The 17,653-nt window shown below is 40.9% G+C and overlaps 1 protein-coding gene across 2 annotated transcripts in view; it reads left to right on the top strand.

Moving 5' to 3' along the window:
• Window positions 1-17,653, top strand: part of ino80 (INO80 complex ATPase subunit) — a 160,273-nt gene that overhangs the window by 48,582 nt on the left and 94,038 nt on the right. For both annotated transcript variants that reach the window (XM_052013345.1, XM_052013335.1), the window contains exons 8-14: window positions 322-375; window positions 950-1,153; window positions 3,600-3,795; window positions 8,710-8,777; window positions 11,749-11,958; window positions 13,286-13,366; window positions 13,893-13,988. In XM_052013345.1, the coding sequence (XP_051869305.1) occupies window positions 322-375; window positions 950-1,153; window positions 3,600-3,795; window positions 8,710-8,777; window positions 11,749-11,958; window positions 13,286-13,366; window positions 13,893-13,988 (909 nt within the window). The remainder of the gene's footprint in view (window positions 1-321; window positions 376-949; window positions 1,154-3,599; window positions 3,796-8,709; window positions 8,778-11,748; window positions 11,959-13,285; window positions 13,367-13,892; window positions 13,989-17,653) is intronic.

Below are 17,653 nucleotides of genomic sequence, written 5' to 3'. Positions count from 1 at the left end.
AAGCTGAGCAGTATGCTGGCTTTGATTGCAAGAGGGTTTGAGGACAAGGGTAAAGATATCTTAGTGAAATTAAATCAGGCCCTCAGTGAGATTTCACCTGGGATATTATGTCTGGGTCTTTCTACCTAAGGATTCTAGAATATTTCCTGCAGATGATAAAAATACATGGAAGGAAGGAGATGATCTCAAGGGGAAGTGTGGTTAGGGATGAGTGGTGGTGTGGGAATTCTGGTTTGATCTGCAGTGGGGCAGGGTGGGTATGTATTGTGCTGAGGAATGTCTGATTTTTTTTTTGTTTCAGGTTGTGGTTTTTTTTTGCAGGTTTACAAGCAGAAATCCTCGGCGCGCAACATGATTCTCACCAACACCAAGAAGGTAGGTCAGACACTATCAAAAACCTGGCAAACTGAGGTAAATTAATGGGGCTGGGCTCACACCTAATTCCCCTCCCAAGTAGTGGAGTGGGTGAAGGTTCTGGGTACACCAGGTGGTGGGTCAGGGAGAAGCAAGTTGGGGTAGTGGGATGCTGATGGGAATGGGGTGTAACTTGGGATTGCATACCCCAGGTTCTACAATTGGTTATTATTAAATGGATGGAACTTATCAATTTCTGCAGTGTTCCATGAGAATTGTCTCTTTTAAGATGTATAAGCATGAGTGCTAACTGCAGTGCACAGAGCTCTCCTCCTCTGCTATTGTAGGAAGATTTTGATGTATCAAAAACCAATTGCCGTAAATTGCTTCAGTAGAGTGTGGAGCAGTAGCTTGAGAGGTGTGTCATGTGAATGTTCAGTTTTGAGTGCCGTGGCATTAAGTGGTTCACTGCTGCACATAAACACAACTGACAGTGATAATCAGCATTGATGGTAGAACCATGGAAGTGTTTGATTTTATATTTGATATTTTTATATTTGCTATATTTGTGCCTGTTTTGTCCATCTTTCACCAGCTGGCACACCAATGTATGCGAGAAGTGCGGAGGGCTGCCATCCAGGCACAAAAGAACTGTAAAGAAACGCTGCCTCGGGCTCGCAGGCTGACCAAAGAGATGTTGTTGTACTGGAAAAAGTATGATAAAGTAGAGAAGGAACATCGAAAACGAGCAGAGAAAGAAGCTCTGGAACAGCGGAAATTGGATGAAGAGATGCGCGAGGTTTGAAGTTTTTTTTTAAGCACTTCGTTTAACAATTAATTGTTAGAAGGATAAAACTTGAGGGGAAAAAGTGGTAGATCCTTCATTTCAGATAGAGCCTCTGATAGTTGACAAGTTAAAGAGCAGTGTTTTATTAATTATTAATTCACGAAAGCCAAGAGCTGGTTGTACTGATTTTAAAGTAAACAGAAAGCTGGCCTTGTTTAACTCTGGCTGATGGATGGAGGTATGTAGCTGTATTAAGAAATCATCAAGGCTTCCCAAACTAAACCAAAATGCATATAGCACCTTTAAAACTGGAAAACACTGCAATGTCCTTACATAATGATTACTTTGCTTGAGCCACATGGGGAGTTGTTAGAGAAGTGCTGAGAAGTTTTGGACAAATGTGGATTTCAAACTTAAAGGAGTAGAGGAGTGTTCTAGTTTGCAGAGAGGTTTAGGTAGGGAATTCCAGAATTATGTGGTTAGTGTAGAGCAAGGAAGGTAAATACAAATGGTAAATGTCAAAGGGGATTTAACATGGTGATCAGTTATCCTAATGATGTCCTAAGTATTGGTTTAGAGATTGGTCTTGTTCATTGCAGAAATAGAGTTGGTTAAGTTTTCGGATCCTGCCGATGGAGAGTAGGGTCAAATGATGAGAAGCAGGCAAACAAAATATTTAACCTTGTTCTATTTGCAGTTTTATATTACTGGACATGACACAACACAGATTTGCCAGAATAATACCAAGGTCTCAGATTTCATTTATGAGGGCAGATTGCATAAACTTAGTTTGTGTTCATTTAAGATTCTAAGGTTGATAGAATTGAATTCAAAATGGGAATGTTGAAAAAGGAAAAGTCTGTTTAGCCTTTCAAACTCAATATCATGGCTGACAGACTGCTGGGAAATTTTTCTCTCAAATTTTTTTGTTTTTGACATTTCCAGCTTTCCATCTGTAGAAAGAAATGATTCTTTGCTCTAGAACTGTAATTGTATCTCTAAAACATAGAATTGTAATATATCCCACTATTTTGAACTGTACCCATGGGAGGAAATAGTTACTTTTATACGAATATGATGTAGTAAATGCAAGCCAAGTTTTTGCATCATGTCTCAAAACACTTTTTTGCCCCAATGTTGTTCTGCTATTATCAACTGTCAGTATTATTTCCTTGAGCTGAATTCAGTACTCCAGATCTGGCCTGACTCAAGCTTCATACAACCTGTCCTCTTTTAAGCAAGGTGCTTTTGAAGATTGTATGTATTGGGGTGAGATTGGGTTTGACTTCATGGGAACTGCAATTCCATATGTTTGACAGTTCCAGCTTCTGCAATGCTTGGAATAGGATGGGAAAGGATTAATTTGGTTGGAAGGGATTAACTTCAGGAAATTTTAAACTCACTGGTTGGCATGGATTGTAGGGAGGTTGCTAGTGTGTGTCATCTGGAAAGTGAATTATGGTAGTTTGAGTTCTCTAAGTTCCAAGTGTGGTGTTAGGAAATGGAAAGTCTATCTTAGTAACCTGATGGGATATCTTCATCTTTATTTGGTGGTTGATGGGTGCCTGGTTTGAAAATGCTACACTGAAGACTGTTGGAAAGCATTAGATTCTATGAAATTAAGGGACGAATATTATGCAGGACAATTTGCAAGTGTTATTGCAAGCAGAAGGATTGTCAGTGGATTGAAATGTCACTGGGTCAGAAATGAAGTTCTGCAAAGCTCAGTTTTTCTGTTCATCTTTTACAAAAATTTAATTAAGGCATAAATGAAATCACCTGTACACTTGTATATGACACATGAATAGGGTGAGGAATTTGGAGCAAATTGGTAGGCAGTGTGCCAAGAGAAATAGTCTACAACTTGGCCAAATGGTGCCCTGTTAGTTGTAAGAAATCTGGAACTTTGTCCACCATGTTCAAGTGACAGTTTGTGCAAGGCTCTTCACAAGAGCGACATAACTTGAAGGGGTTAAAAGCAACAGTTTTAGGGGCATAATGGGGTCCCAACAAAAATTGTGCTACTGTTTTGAAATAGTGTGTTCCAACCCACTACTGTTCCTTCAGTAGCAGCTACATTTGCCAAGTTCAGGAGTGACAATGGGTGAAGAAACAGGTCTGAGTTCTGGGACTTGGCAGATGGGCTAAAAGATATTTTTGTAATCTTTTGTGATCTTGTGTTAATTGTATATTACATTTTAAGGGTATCGATTACATTGTTCAATTTTAAAATCTGTCAAATGTAATCTTCTGAGAAATGTTCAAATGTTCCGTGTCAGATTTGAAAGTACAAGGGCAAACTTCATTTAAAAAGAGAGCAAGTATCTATTAACATAAACCAAAACTTCCTTTTTTTTAATATGACGCCAGGGCTCTATACAACTGCCCCACCAGCTTTTCCCCAAGACTGTCTCATCTCCACAAGACAAACCTTAACTCTGCTCTTAATGACTTCTAGGCGAAAAGACAACAGCGGAAGTTGAACTTTCTAATCACACAAACTGAGCTGTATGCGCATTTTATGAGCCGGAAGCGAACATCTGGGAACGATGCATTGCAGGAGGAAATCTTGATGAAGCTGGATGACAATGTAATGTACAGACAGATTGACATAGGAGGAGGTGTTATGGTTAATGTCAGTCAGGAGGATTACGGTAAGAAAGTACAGTGATATTGACGTGGTGGAAAAGTGTGTGTGTGCCTGCTTGTGAAAGTGACGTATTTATGCATTTTTGACCAAGACATAGAGAACTGATGACAGTGCCTTGGAATCCTTTATACAGCCACTAGGTAGGACTAATGGAGCTGCTTTACCAATTTGCAGTGTCTACTTTTTCCCTATCTTGCTTTGTCTCAGACAAATGGTTTCTTTGCTAGTAGTCATTAGTTTTCCTAACGACCATGAGATTTAACATCAGACATCTTCTAGGCAGAGACTAGTAACCTAATCACCAATAATGGGCAGTTTATCTGCATTCAGTCATTGCCTAAGCAACTGCCACACCTCTCCATTCTTTTTTGCTTTTCCTGGATACCCGACAAAGAGAAATATTGTTCCAAATCCAGCTTTTATTATTCATGTCTTATTGTCACCATCTGTATTCGGATAAGGCAGCATTTTCCTGAAATTCACCAACCCACATTACTATGCACTACGTTTTCACACACAGATGCCAAATCCATTATCATGCCTCACATTCGTATCCCAATGATCGCTCCTTTTCCTAAACTGTTGTGCACTCACACGGTCGTGTGCAACATATGGTTCATATCCTGCATGTGGTCTATTTAATGTTTCTTTCTAGCCTATCTTGAAGCTCTGTCACAGACTGAGTAATTGCTCAGCTCTAATTTTTCACACATTTGAACCTCACACCACAAGCCCATGGTGACCCTTTTGATCATTGCAGAACTTCCACCTTGGACACAAAATCAAACAAAAAATCAATATCATGCAAAGTTAAAATTGCTTTGTGAATGGCTAGTTCAACAGTAACATTTCTATTCAGATGATATTGTATTTGTTGAAGAGATATTTTCAGAAGTCTAATGCTTGCTGGAGTTTCTTTTTTGGGGGGGTGGGCTTGTTACCAAAAGGAGACCTCATGCAGGCAATCTAATCAGCTTTCAAAATGTGTCACAACTTATCTTGGAAGAAATGAAACTTGCTTATTTTGCCCCAAGCCACTTCACAGCTAGCAAAAAGCTTTAATTAGTTTAGTTCTTCTCGTGTGGGGAAAATGGCAACCAATTTGTGCACAGAAATACCAATGTGAAACTAAATTGTGTTTTTCTAGTGTTGTTTCAGGGCAATGTTTTGGTCAGGTGCAATAATTTTACTGCTCTTGCATAAGATGTATCATGGGATCATTTGGATCCACAACAGACAAGACCAAGCCTCAAAGTAATATCTCATCTCATTGTGCAGCACTCATTACTGCACAGTGTGTCAGCCAGGACCGTTGTGCTTAAGTCTCTGGAGACTAGACTGTTACCAGCTGATCCAGAGCTAATTTAAAGTTGTGATATGTTTTGATGTATTTCACTTTTTGTGTAAGTGTCCCCAGCTGCTCCTTTCGAAAGCATCTAAACAAATACATTGGTTCTACCTTCACAGAAGAGGACCTAAGTAACTTACACAGTCAGGTCCCAAGGGTGTCAGACAAGAGTTTCGACCTATAGTAAGGTAAAAAAAAAGCACTGAGGACTAAAGGAGGTAACCTGGAAGTAATCAATGCATTGGTTATTGTTTTCCAGAATTCTATAGATAAAGGGAGAGTTCCCTCAGATTGAAGGGTGGCAAATGTGACCTCATTATTTAAGAAATGAATGGATAAAGAAGACAGGAAACCATGGACTAATTAACATGTTATTTGTGGGGAAAATTCAAGCATCTATTTTAAAGAGATGTCAGGACACTTGAAAAATATCAACAGGATTAGACACAGTCAACATAGATTTCTGGAAGGGAAATTGTGTTTGACAAACCAATTGGAGATTTTTGGTAACTGGTTGAGAAGGTAAAGGAAAACCATTTGGTGTGGGGTATTTAGATTTTCAGAGATGTTTTAATAAAAGTCTGACACAAAAGCTTTGTGTAAGATTAAAGTTCAAGGTTTTGGGAGTAATTCATTGATTATGGATTGAAATCAGTTGATCGGAAATAGTGGGGTGGCAAAGTCGATCCAATGAAATATACCTGTCCTCAATACAAGTGGAGTACTTCTGGGGTCAGTGTCATAGTCATACAGCACAGACTCAGAACTTTCAGTCCACCATGTGGATGCTAACCATCAGTTTACTAACTCCATTTACCAGTATTTGGTCCGTAGCCTACTATGCCTTGGCGATTCGAGTGCTTGCCTTGCTACTTAAATGTTGTAAGAGTACTTGCTGCCACCACCCCCTCAGACGGTGTGTTCCAGATTCCAACTGCCTTCTGGGTGGGATAAATTCTTCCTCAAATCTGCTCCCAAAGCTCTTGCACCTCACCCTAAACCTATTCCCACTAGTTTTATGTATCTTGTATATCACTATCCAAACCCCTCATAATTTTGAATAGCTTTTTTGGGTTCCCTCCTCGGCTTATTCTGCACCAAGGAAACAAAGACAGCCTATCCTCTCTCCTCTTAACTGAAACGCAACATCCTGGTGAATCTCCTCTGTATCTTCTCCTCTGAAATGATACCACGTGTTTTGTGGCACCTTGACCCTTTGACCCATGTTTGGGTTTGGAGTAGAAAGTCTGTTATAGATGTAATGTTGAGAGTAGACCACAGGGAGAAAATGGCAAAATCCTCCAGTTATGCTTGTTTTTGAGTCTCTAGGACTAAAGCAAGTTATGCTGCCAACGCACACAAGTACCAGTCTAAATTGTTGCCTTTTAAATTGGGAAATCAATATTGACATTGCCTTGGTAGTAGTCTGAACAGGAACTACATAGGCTGTTGTTAATCTCCTAGTTGTGTCTTCCTCTGTACCTCAAATATCAGAACCTGGTCACATACAAATGGTTAAAATGTTTTATACAAGTGGTCTGCAGAAGAGATTCAGTTCGTTAGTCTAGTCTTCCTCACAAATAAGTTGTACTGTAGTATTTTCCACACTTTTTTTATTTTTCTGTGCATCTTCTTTCCAAATACCAAATACGTCCCTTTTTCTCTAATGTTTCGTTTCGTTTCATTTCATTCCCTTAAAGTCAGTTGTGAACATCTGATGAATGTTTGAATCTGCATCGTAAGAACACAAGAAATGGGAGCAGGAATAGGCCATCTGGCCCATTGAGCCTGCTGTGATATTCAATAAGATCATGGCTGATCTGGCCATGGACTCAGCTCCTACCTGCCTTTTTCCCCATTGCCCTTAATTCCCCTAATATGCAAAAATCTATTTAACTGTGTCTTAAATATACTTAATGAGGTAGCCTCTACTGCTTCCTTGGGCAGAGAATTCCACAGATTCACTACTCACGAGGAAAAAGCAGTTCCTCCTCATCTCCATCCTAAATCTACTCCCCCAAATCTTGAGGCTATGTACCCTAGTTCTAGTCGCACTTACCAGTGGAAACAACTTGCCTGCCTCTATCTTATCTATCCCTTTCATAATTTTGTTTCTTTAAGGTACCCTCTCATTCTTCTGAATTCCAGCAAGTATAGTTCCAGGTGACTCAATCTCTCCTCATGGGCTAACCCCCATCATCTCTGGAATCAACCTGGTGAACCTGCTCTGCACAGTCTCCAAAGCCAGTGTATCTTTTCTGAAGTAAAGAGACAAGAACTACACACAGTACTCCAGGTGCAGCCTCACCAGTACCCTATACAGTCGCAGCATAACCTCCCTGTTTCCGTGTCAAGCTGCAAAAACAGCTTGTTTCATGTTTCGCACGTCAAGCTGCAAAAGCATACTGAGCATCACCAGAAGATGTGATGTATTGGCTCCAACACTTCTCAAGTAAAAAATCCTCTCGGCATATTAAGTGGATGCTGCACAGCTCTATTTATTTGAATGTGAAGGACGTTAAACTGGGACAGCATGTATAGGTTACCAATATCTATAACTAAAATGGGAGGGTTTTTTGACATTGCTGGTTAGAAATAATGACTGCACTTCAAATTGTTCAGTTTGCACAAGGAATCCAGTGAACAAGAGATCATCCTGTGTGCTGATTTGAATTCTGCCTGAGATCTCGCTTCTTCCAAACCCCCATTCTTGTCAATAAACTGGCTCATCTAAGATTAGAACCAACAAAAAAAATTGTGCAACTAGTAATTATGACATTTAATATTTTTATTAATGTCTGCATACTGTTGTACCTGTTGCAGTCTGTGTGGTAATGACAAATCCGTAGCAGTTGTTACCACCATGCAGGTGGGGTGAATAAACAACTGGGATGTGATTTAGGGTCTTTATGGGATTGTCCATTTGAAAACATATACACTTAGAATCCCCTTTTGAAGAGATCTGATTGAGGTGTTTGAAGTAGTGAAGTTAATGTTGTTCTCCATGATAATTGATGGTTTAAGTCTTGGGGATCCAGAATGAAAGTGAGACGGTAAAATAAGATAACTTATATCATGTAAAAAAAAAGTACTGCATTGTGGAATGTCTCCAAGGAAAGTGATGAGTTGGAGGTTATAGGTTTAGGAAGCAACTCAATGTTTCTGGGAGGTAAAATACCAAGGATGGGGAGTTTGAGCAATAGGGAAGGAAGATGTAGTTGGAAATTTTGCAGGACTGCATGGTCAAGAAAGTTTGAGGGTTACAATGGGAAGGATAAGAAGCTATAAATTGTGACGCATATCTTCTCTTTGAAATCTCTTATGACATCTTTGCTTGTGCATTTCAGTTAATTTTCTATGGTCTCTTGTAGCTTAGCATTATGAAACATATTAATGGATAGTTTAGTGGTAGAGACCTTGAAGTACAGTTGAAAGAATTCAGCCCCCTGTTTACTCTGAAAGGACAGTTAACCATTGAGATGGGCTTGCGGTACTTTATCTACCTGAGCACCAGTGAGGACTAGAATGTCCTGTTTTGGGTATTAATGTGTATGTTTCTTTGTTTTACAGATAGTGAATATTACAAAGCACAGGCGCTGAAGAATGCAGAGGATGCTTTTCGAGTGCAACAGGCAAGAGTGAGTGGTTCAGGTCTTAAGTGTATAAAACTAATTCATTATGTTCCAGTTGTGACACCTAGTCTAGTCCCTGCTGCTGGGAATGTCCAGCAATGGCATCGTATTTTCTGTAATCTCATTTGAATGGAATACAAGATAGAAACTTGGATTGGATTGCTGATCACTCATGAGCTGTGCAGGTGCTCAAGAATTTGAGGTGGGGGGGGGGGTTGTATTGGGGCTGTGGTTGCTAACATGAACACCTAACACATTGGTTAAAGCACCTAAGTAATTTCACCCCTAGTCTGTCCTCTATCTCAATTGCAAGGGTGCCTCTTTTTGTGTTGGTTAACAGGGCATGGGAAAATCATCGTATGATGGGCTGAATCAATATGGCTTTAATAAGTGAGTTCGTTAGCTATGAAAGTGAATAAGATAACCAGTGATGTGGTGTATTTAGGAGCCACAAGAGATAACTATATAAGGTAAGGACTTGTGGTGTTGAGGGTAATATATGCTAGAGGATTGACTTGACTATCAAAGAGAAGGGAAAAGCGTGTCATTTTCAGATTGACAAGCTGTAACTAGTGAAGTGCTTCAGTGATCAGTATTGCGCAGGATCCAGCTAACATTTTTTTAATGAAGTAGATGCAGGGACTGAGTGCATTGTATTTACATTTGCAGATAATTAAAAGGTATCTGGAAAGATGAGTTGTGAGGAGGACAGTGTTTGCAAAAGGACATAGATCAAATGGCAGGTGGAGTGTAATGTGAGTGTGAGGTTATCCTCAAACTTTCTTACAACATGGAAGGAGGCCATTTGGCCTATCAAGTCTATACTGACTCTCAGCAACCCCATTTCCCCACTTATTTCCTTGTAACTCTGCTCTTTCCCTCCCCCCTCTCTCTGCTCTCTTTGGAATTAGTTTATTATTGTCATGTGTACTGAAGTACAGTGAAAAATTTGTCTTGCATACAGTTCATACAGATCAATTCATTACATAGTTCATTGAGGTAGTACCAGGTAAAACAATAACAGAATGCAGAATAAAGTGTAACAGCTACGGAGAAAGTGCAGTGCAAGTAGACAATAAGGTGCAAGGTCATATTGAGGGAGTTTGTGAGGTCAAGAGTCCATCTTATTGTTCTAGGGAACCACTCAGTAGTCTTAAAACAGTGGGATAGAAGCTGTCCTTGAGCCTGGTGGTATGTGCTTTCAGGATTTTGTATCTTCTACTCAATGGGAGAGGGGAGAAAAAAGTGTGTCTGGGGTGGGTGGGGTCTCTGATTATGTTGGCTGTTTTACTGAGGCTACGAGAAGTATAGCCAGAGTCCATGGAGGGGAGGCTGGTTTCCATGATGCGCTATGTCCACAACTCTCTGCAGTGTTTTGCGGTCACAGGCTGTTGCAATACCAAGCTGTGATGCATCCAGATAGGATGCTTTCTATGGTGCATCGATAAAAATTGGTAAGGGTCGATGGGGACATGCCAAATTTCTTTAGCCACTTGAGGAAGTAGAGGCACCAGTGAGCTTTCTTGGCCATGATGTCTACGTAGTTGGACTAGGACAGGCTATTGGTGATGTTCACTTGAAGGAACTTAAAGTTTTCAACCCTCTCAACCTCAGCACTGTTGATATAGACAGGAGCATGTGCACTGCCCCCCCTTCCTGAAGTCAATGACCAACTCTTGTTTTGCTGACCTTGAAGGAAATGTTGTTGTCATGTCACCATGTTATTTAAGCCCTCTGTTTCCTTCTACCTTTTGCCCATCAACACCACCCTGACTCTCCTGCCATCTGTGACTAACTGAAAAAAGTGTATCAAACTAAGAAAAAAGTGCAAAGATGGGTGTCAGATCAGAAACAGCAAAGAAAGATGAAAAGGTTAATAACAGAGGAAAAATTTAAACAACATGTGAACCACTTATTTCTGGTTAGCTGAATAAATTTCTACAGATATTTAAAACTGTTAACAAAATGACCATTGGTTCTATAAAACGAATGTGGAGAATAATGGGAAAACATGGTGTGGCAGATGAATTAAACACGTTCTTTGTATCAGTCTCACAATACATGATACAACTAACATCATAAGGATAATTCAAGAAAATGACATTCACTGGGAAAGTGATATTAAGCAAATTGTTGGAGCTGCTTGCTGACAAATGTTTGGTTCTAATGGACTTGATCATAAGATCTCAAAGATGAGGCTGTTGAGATAGTTGAAGCATTTGTTTTAATTTCTGAAATTCCCCAGATTTGGGGACGTTTCCATTAGATTGAAAAATAACTAATGCCATTCCTTTCATTCAGAAAAGGACTGATGTCAGGAAATTGAAGGCCAATGAACTTAACATCTGTCATAAGGCAAAAAATTAGAAATTATTATTAAAGATGTTATAAACAAGGCACTTTTAAAAAAAAAATCCGGGCAATCAGCAAAGTTGACATGGCTTTATGAAAAAGAAATTTTGTCCAATTTTCTGGAGTTTTTTTTTTGAAGTAAGATATGCTTTGGATAAATGGGAACCAGTTAACATACTAAGCTTTCTGAATGGTGTTTGAGGTGTCATGTCGCAAATTATTGTGGGAAATAAAAACTCATGGTGAAGGAGGTAAGGAACTGGCATGGATAGACAATTGGCTGCAACAGGAAAGAACAGGTGCAAATGTGTCTTCTTCTGGTTGGCAAGATGTAACCAATGGTATGCCACAGGGACTGAGGGTTGAACTTTATACAAGTTATGTAAATTACTTGGTTGACGGTGCCAAAGATATGAGCTAAGTTTGTTAATGCCACATGGACAAGTAGCCAAATAAATTGTGAGGACTCTGAGGAGGCTACAAAGGGATATAGATAGGTTAAGTGTGTGTGCAAAGATCTAGCAAAATGAAGCATAATATGTGAAAATGTGGAATTGTTCATTTTGGTTGAGAATAATGGATGTGAATCTTTGATGGCTACCCCTGTCTGTTCTTTTGTTTACAGACCCGACTGTTTGATGAAGAGGCAAAGGAGAGCCGCATGGCTGCACTTCGTGCAGCCAATGAGTCTGGAACAGGATTTGGGGAGAGTTACAGTTTGGCCAACCCTTCCATTCGGGCTGGTGAAGATATCCCTCAGCCTTCTATGTTCAATGGCAAACTCAAAGCCTACCAACTGAAAGGCATGAATTGGCTTGCTAACCTCTATGAACAGGTAAATTTAGTTGTGCTGGCAGGTGCTTACACAAGCAGATGTTTAGGTACATGTGTAATTCACTATGTCAGTGTGTTCTTGCAGTAATTGGTATCTCACTATCACACTGTACATGACAAGCTGGGTGGGTTGGCTTTCTGTCCCATGGATATGAGTACACTTGTAACTTAGAATTCTCATTCCTTGGAATGCATCCTGAGTGCCAAGGGTATCAGTGACAAAGGGGTCAGTATAATATATGTGGAGAAATCTATTGGTGAAGGTGCTGCTATTGCCAGGAATTTGTTGCAAACCCCTACTCTTCCTCTTGATACTGTGCTGAGAACCTGGGTATCAGGAATGTTGCTTGACTCCCCTACTCAACCTTCTGGTACACCTTCAGTACATGTCTCCCTTCATTTCTATGCTGTATTACTCTGATCTGCAGCAATGAATCAGTCCATGGACTGGTATGGAGGCTACCTGTGAGGAGTGGTATTGGGCTAGCTGGGATGAGCGATATGACTGCTCGGTACCTTGGCTGGCATGCTGAGTGCAGGCCATTGCTTGAACTGGCAGCGGGCTATTCCACATATTGACAGACTGCCCTCTTTCTCTCCCATTGCTGTCTTCCTGTCTCTTTATATGCACAGCCTTTCAGAGCCTATAATTTCTCTGCTCAATGGCTGGTGATCATTCGAGCTTGACACCATACAGAATTCTCTGGATTAGGGAGAGCTGGAGGGTCAGCAGCTTCCATCATATCCAACAAGAGACAATGATGAAGCGTGCATCTCTCTGCACCAAGCTACAGGCAGTTCATTGCTGATGGAGTGCCAGTGTAGAGGGCAGTGATTTGTGCAGGCTTCCTAGCATAGCAATGGGGGGGCAGGTGTATCCTTCCATTTTCTAGCACCACAACATTCAGCCCAAGTGGTGTGTATGTTATCTGAGTGTGTGTTCTAATTCCAGAACAAAAAGTGCTGTAATAATTCAGTGCCTACAGGGTAGTGATAAGCATGATACTAGTGTAGTACATAATTTAGTATATTTTGAATTAGGAGGCATGGGACTGCTCAACAAGTAAAGATGATTCACCCTGGGATTTTTTTTTTAATCATTTACCTTAAACCTCATTATTTTCTCTGCATGACAGACCTTTTAATAACTATCATCCACAGCATTTGGCTGTTTCAACACAATGGTTACCATTACTTGTGTGCCTGTGCACCACTGTATCATTGAAATGAGATCCAGTTAATGTTCTTCTTAATCACTGTTTGATATGTATACGTTTGACTCAACTGACTCGAGCTCATTTTTAAAATTCCTTCTCTTCTCCCGTCAGGGTATCAATGGGATCCTTGCTGATGAAATGGGGCTTGGTAAAACAGTACAGAGCATTGCTTTCTTGGCACATCTAGCAGAGGTGAGATTTATGTTGTTTGAGAATTGGAAGAGTCTTCACAGAATACTGCGGTGTAAAGCTTTAGATAAATTTTAGTAGCAAATCTGACGTGAAGAATCTTGCCTACTCTGTCCCCTCCCATCTTTTTCCCTGTACCCATTCCTTGTAGGACTCCCTGAATATGTTGATTTCCATTTGATGTAAATTGCTCTTTATTTGTTCTTGATGTGTCATGCCTGTTCTTCGGATACAATGTGAAAATATCATGAACTACTTGGACTTGGATCTAAGAAGAGATGGGTATAGAGTAAATCGGTTTTTACACTGTCCTATCAAACACTCCCAGGGCAGGTGTACTGCTGGTTAGGTACATTGTAAAACTGCCATTATACTGGGCCCATAAACACAAGGCTGCACAAGGTTTGGTTATGGAGGAATGCTCTCCTCAATACCATTACCTAACTGTCCCAATGCAGTACAGATTCAAACTTCAACTGAATTTCATGGACTTTTTGTTTGTTTAAAAAAAATGATTTTTGTTGTGCAGAGAGAAAACATCTGGGGTCCATTCTTGATCATCTCTCCTGCTTCCACTCTCAACAATTGGCACCAGGAGTTCTCCAGATTTGTCTCAAGATTCAAGGTAACAAGCACCAAAGAGTGTGGTGCAACTGGGCTGTGCAGTGTTGATGAATGAATATTAGTACTGCTGTGAATTCTAACTTAAACTTGCAATTGCATTTTTCTAGCCAGAGCAGTGAAGGTGCTCTGATGCTGCAACATGTTATATCTGTTTTTGTCCAGTCTTTCTCCAACACATTTGAAGCACAGAAGACATTAAAACTATTATAATTCTGCTTGGATGCCAACCAATAACCTGACAGGTCCAGTAATTCAAGTAGCAATAGTTGTGCCAGAGGTCTGTAAAAGGAAGCTGTAGCTTCATCCAGTTGAAGTCCAGCATCTTATGATGTGGACCTATACCTTGTCTGATATTGACCCGTGCCTGTACTTTCTGGGTGTAGATAAGTGTGAGGAATTTAAGAAGTTAATAAGAAACTCTTACTTAAATGGATGTCTCAGTAGGTTGAGATAAAGATCTCTCAAGTTTGGCTTCCTGGGTAGTGCTGGCACTAGATGGCAGTATTGCATTATATTTCCACAAATAAATGTGAACCCATGCTTTTGGTAAACCTAGAATTTTTGGCTGCAAATAGGACACGAATACTGGGGGAGGGGAGGAAAGTCCTCTAAGAATCTGCAATCTTTCACAGAACGGTATTTTGCTGCTTTTGAGTGATAAAGGAGAATGCTTGTAATGTAAAGGTCGGGGTAGCATGATCAGGACTTGTACAACAAAAAAAACTTAAAATAGAAATTGTATTTTACAGAAGAGGTTTGCATTGGAATAATTATTCTTGTCTTAAGATGAGAACAATTATTCTGCTGTACTTTGGGGATATTTTGCATCAAGTTTCTCCTGGCCTGAATGTTCTTTTTGCTCATAAGGCATCAATTGAAAAAGGGTATGGATTTTATACATTGCCTTTTCTGAACTTGGGCCATGACAATGCTTTTACAGTCAAATAATTAATTTTGAAATGTATTCATTGTGGGAACTTCAGTAGTTGTGTTTGCACAACAAATCCTTGCAAACAGAAATGAGATGAGTGACTGAGATAATTGGTGTCGATTGAAGAAAAAATATTATCAAGGGCATTAGCTCTATTTTGAAGAACACTGAATATTTTGCATATTTCAGAGATGGCATTCGGAGCCTTGGGTTAATAACTCAACCAAATGATGACCATCTGCAATATTCTCTCTCAATACAAGCATTCTGTTGGAAAACCCCAAATGAAAGCTGGCTGTTGAAGATTTAGTCGGTCATAGAGTACAAACAGGCCCTTCAGCCCAGCAAGTCTGCCACTCATTTACACTAATCCTACATTAATTCCATTATTTATTCTCACATCCTCATCAACTCTTCCCAGATTTACCACTCCTACACACCAGTGACAATTTACAGCAGCTAATTAATCTACCAACCTGTCATAGAACCATAGAAAGTACAGCACAAATACAGGCCCTTCGGCCCACAATGTTGTGCCGACCTTTAAACCTTGCCTAAGTCAATCTAACCCCTACCTCCCACATATCCCTCTATTTTAAATTCCTCCATATGCTTATCTAGCAATCTCTTGAATTTGACCAATGTACCTGCCTCCACCACTGCCCCAGGCAGTGCATTCCATGCCCCAACCACTCTCTGGGTAAAAAAAACCTTCCTCTGATATCTCCCTTGAACTACCCACCCATTACCTTAAAGCAATGCCCTCTTGTATTGAGCATTGGTGCCCTGGGAAAGAGGCGCTGGCTGTCTACTCTATCTATTCCTCTTAATATTTTGTATAGCTCTATCATGTCTCCTCTCATCCTCCTTCTCTCCAAAGAGTAAAGTCCTAGCTCCCTTAGCCTCTCCTCATAATGCATACTCTCTAAACCAGGCAGCACCCTGGTAAATCTCCTCTGCACCCTTTCCAACGCTTCCATATCCTTCCTATAATGAGGCAATCAGAACTCCAAGTGTGGTCTAACCAGAGTTTTGTAGAGCTGCATCATTACTTTGTGGCTCTTAAACTCGATCCCACGACTTAAGAAAGCTAACATCCCACAAGCTTTCTTAACTACCCTGTCCACCTGTGAGGCAACTTTCAGTGATCTGTGGATATGAACCCCCAGATCCCTTTGCTCCTTCACACTCCCCAGAATCCTGCCATTATCTTTGTACTCCACCTTGGAGTTTGTCCTTCCAAAGTGTACCACCTCACACTTCTCCAGATTGAACTCCATCTGCCACCTCTCAGCCCAGCTCTGCATCCTATCAATGTCCCTCTGCAATGTTCAACAGTCCTCCACACTATCCACAACACCACCAACCTTTGTGTTGTCTGCAAACTTGCCAACCTACCCTTCTACCCCCTCGTCCAGTTCATTAATAAATTCACATAGAGGTCCCAGAACCGATCCTTGTGGGACACCACTAGTCACAGCCTTCCAATCTGAATGCACTCCCTCCACCACAACCCTCTGCTTTCTACAGGCAAACCAATTCTGAATCCACACGGCCAAGCCTCCCTGGATCCCATGCACTCTTGACCTTCTGAAGAAGCCTACCATGTGGAACCTTGTCAAATGCCTTACTAAAATCCATGTAGACCATATCTACTGCACTACCCTCATCAATCTTCGTGGTCACCTGAAAGAATCCTATCAGGCTTGTGAGACATGATCTGCCCTTCACAAAGCCATGCTGGTTAGACCATGATTCTCTAAATGCCCATAGATCCTGTCTCTAAGAATCTTTTCCAACAGCTTACCCACCACAGACCTAAGGCTCACTGGTCTGTAATTCCCTGGACTATCCCTACTACCTTTCTTGAATAAGGGGACAACATTTGTCACCCTCCAATCCTCCAGTACTGTTCCCATGGACAACGAGGACTCAAAGATCCTAGCCAACCGTTCAGCAATCTCCTCCCTCGCCTCGCGGAGCAGCCTGGGGAATATTCCGTCAGGCCCCGGGGACTTGTCTGTCCTAATATTTTCTAACAGCTCGAACACATCCTCCCTCTTGATATCTACATGCTTCAGAACGTTAACCTTACCAACACTGTCCTCAGAGTCATCAAGGCCCCTCTCCTTGGTGAATACTGAAGAGAAGTATTCATTGAGGACCTCACCCACTTCCACAGCTTCCAGGCACATCTTCCCACCTTTGTCTCTACACTTAATCGGTCCTATCTTGACTCTTGTCATCCTTCTGCTCTTCACATAAGTGGAAAAAGCCTTGGGATTCTCCTTAACCCTACTCGCCAAGGCCTTTTCATGTCCCCTTCTTGCTCTCCTCAGCCCCTTAAGTTCCTTCCTTGCTACCCTATCTTTGGCATATGGAAGGAAGCCAGAGCAACCAAGGGAAACCCACACAGTCACGGGGGAAAACTGGATATAGACAGGATCCGAGGTCAGGATTGAACACGGGTCTTTGGCACTGAGGCAGTGGCTGCTCCATTTTGCTGCCAGTCAGTACAGAAATTAAATAATAAAGCAACTGATTGCTTCTGAACACAATTTTTCACAGACTATGCATAACACCCATCATCTAATCCCAATGCCTCGATCACTCCATGTATCTGTTCTGTCCCACCTAGTCTAGTCTTCCTTTTCTTAAGCTTTTAGTATCTAATCTCACTTTCCTAATCTCTGTATACTTTTCTGGTTCTATTTCCCTGCTCACTCTCCTTCAGC

Source organism: Pristis pectinata, chromosome 1 (genome assembly GCF_009764475.1).
Source record: "Pristis pectinata isolate sPriPec2 chromosome 1, sPriPec2.1.pri, whole genome shotgun sequence".
Lineage (NCBI taxonomy): Eukaryota > Metazoa > Chordata > Chondrichthyes > Rhinopristiformes > Pristidae > Pristis > Pristis pectinata.
Note: the sequence above shows the minus strand (reverse complement) of the source record. Positions and strands in the feature narration are given on the sequence as shown.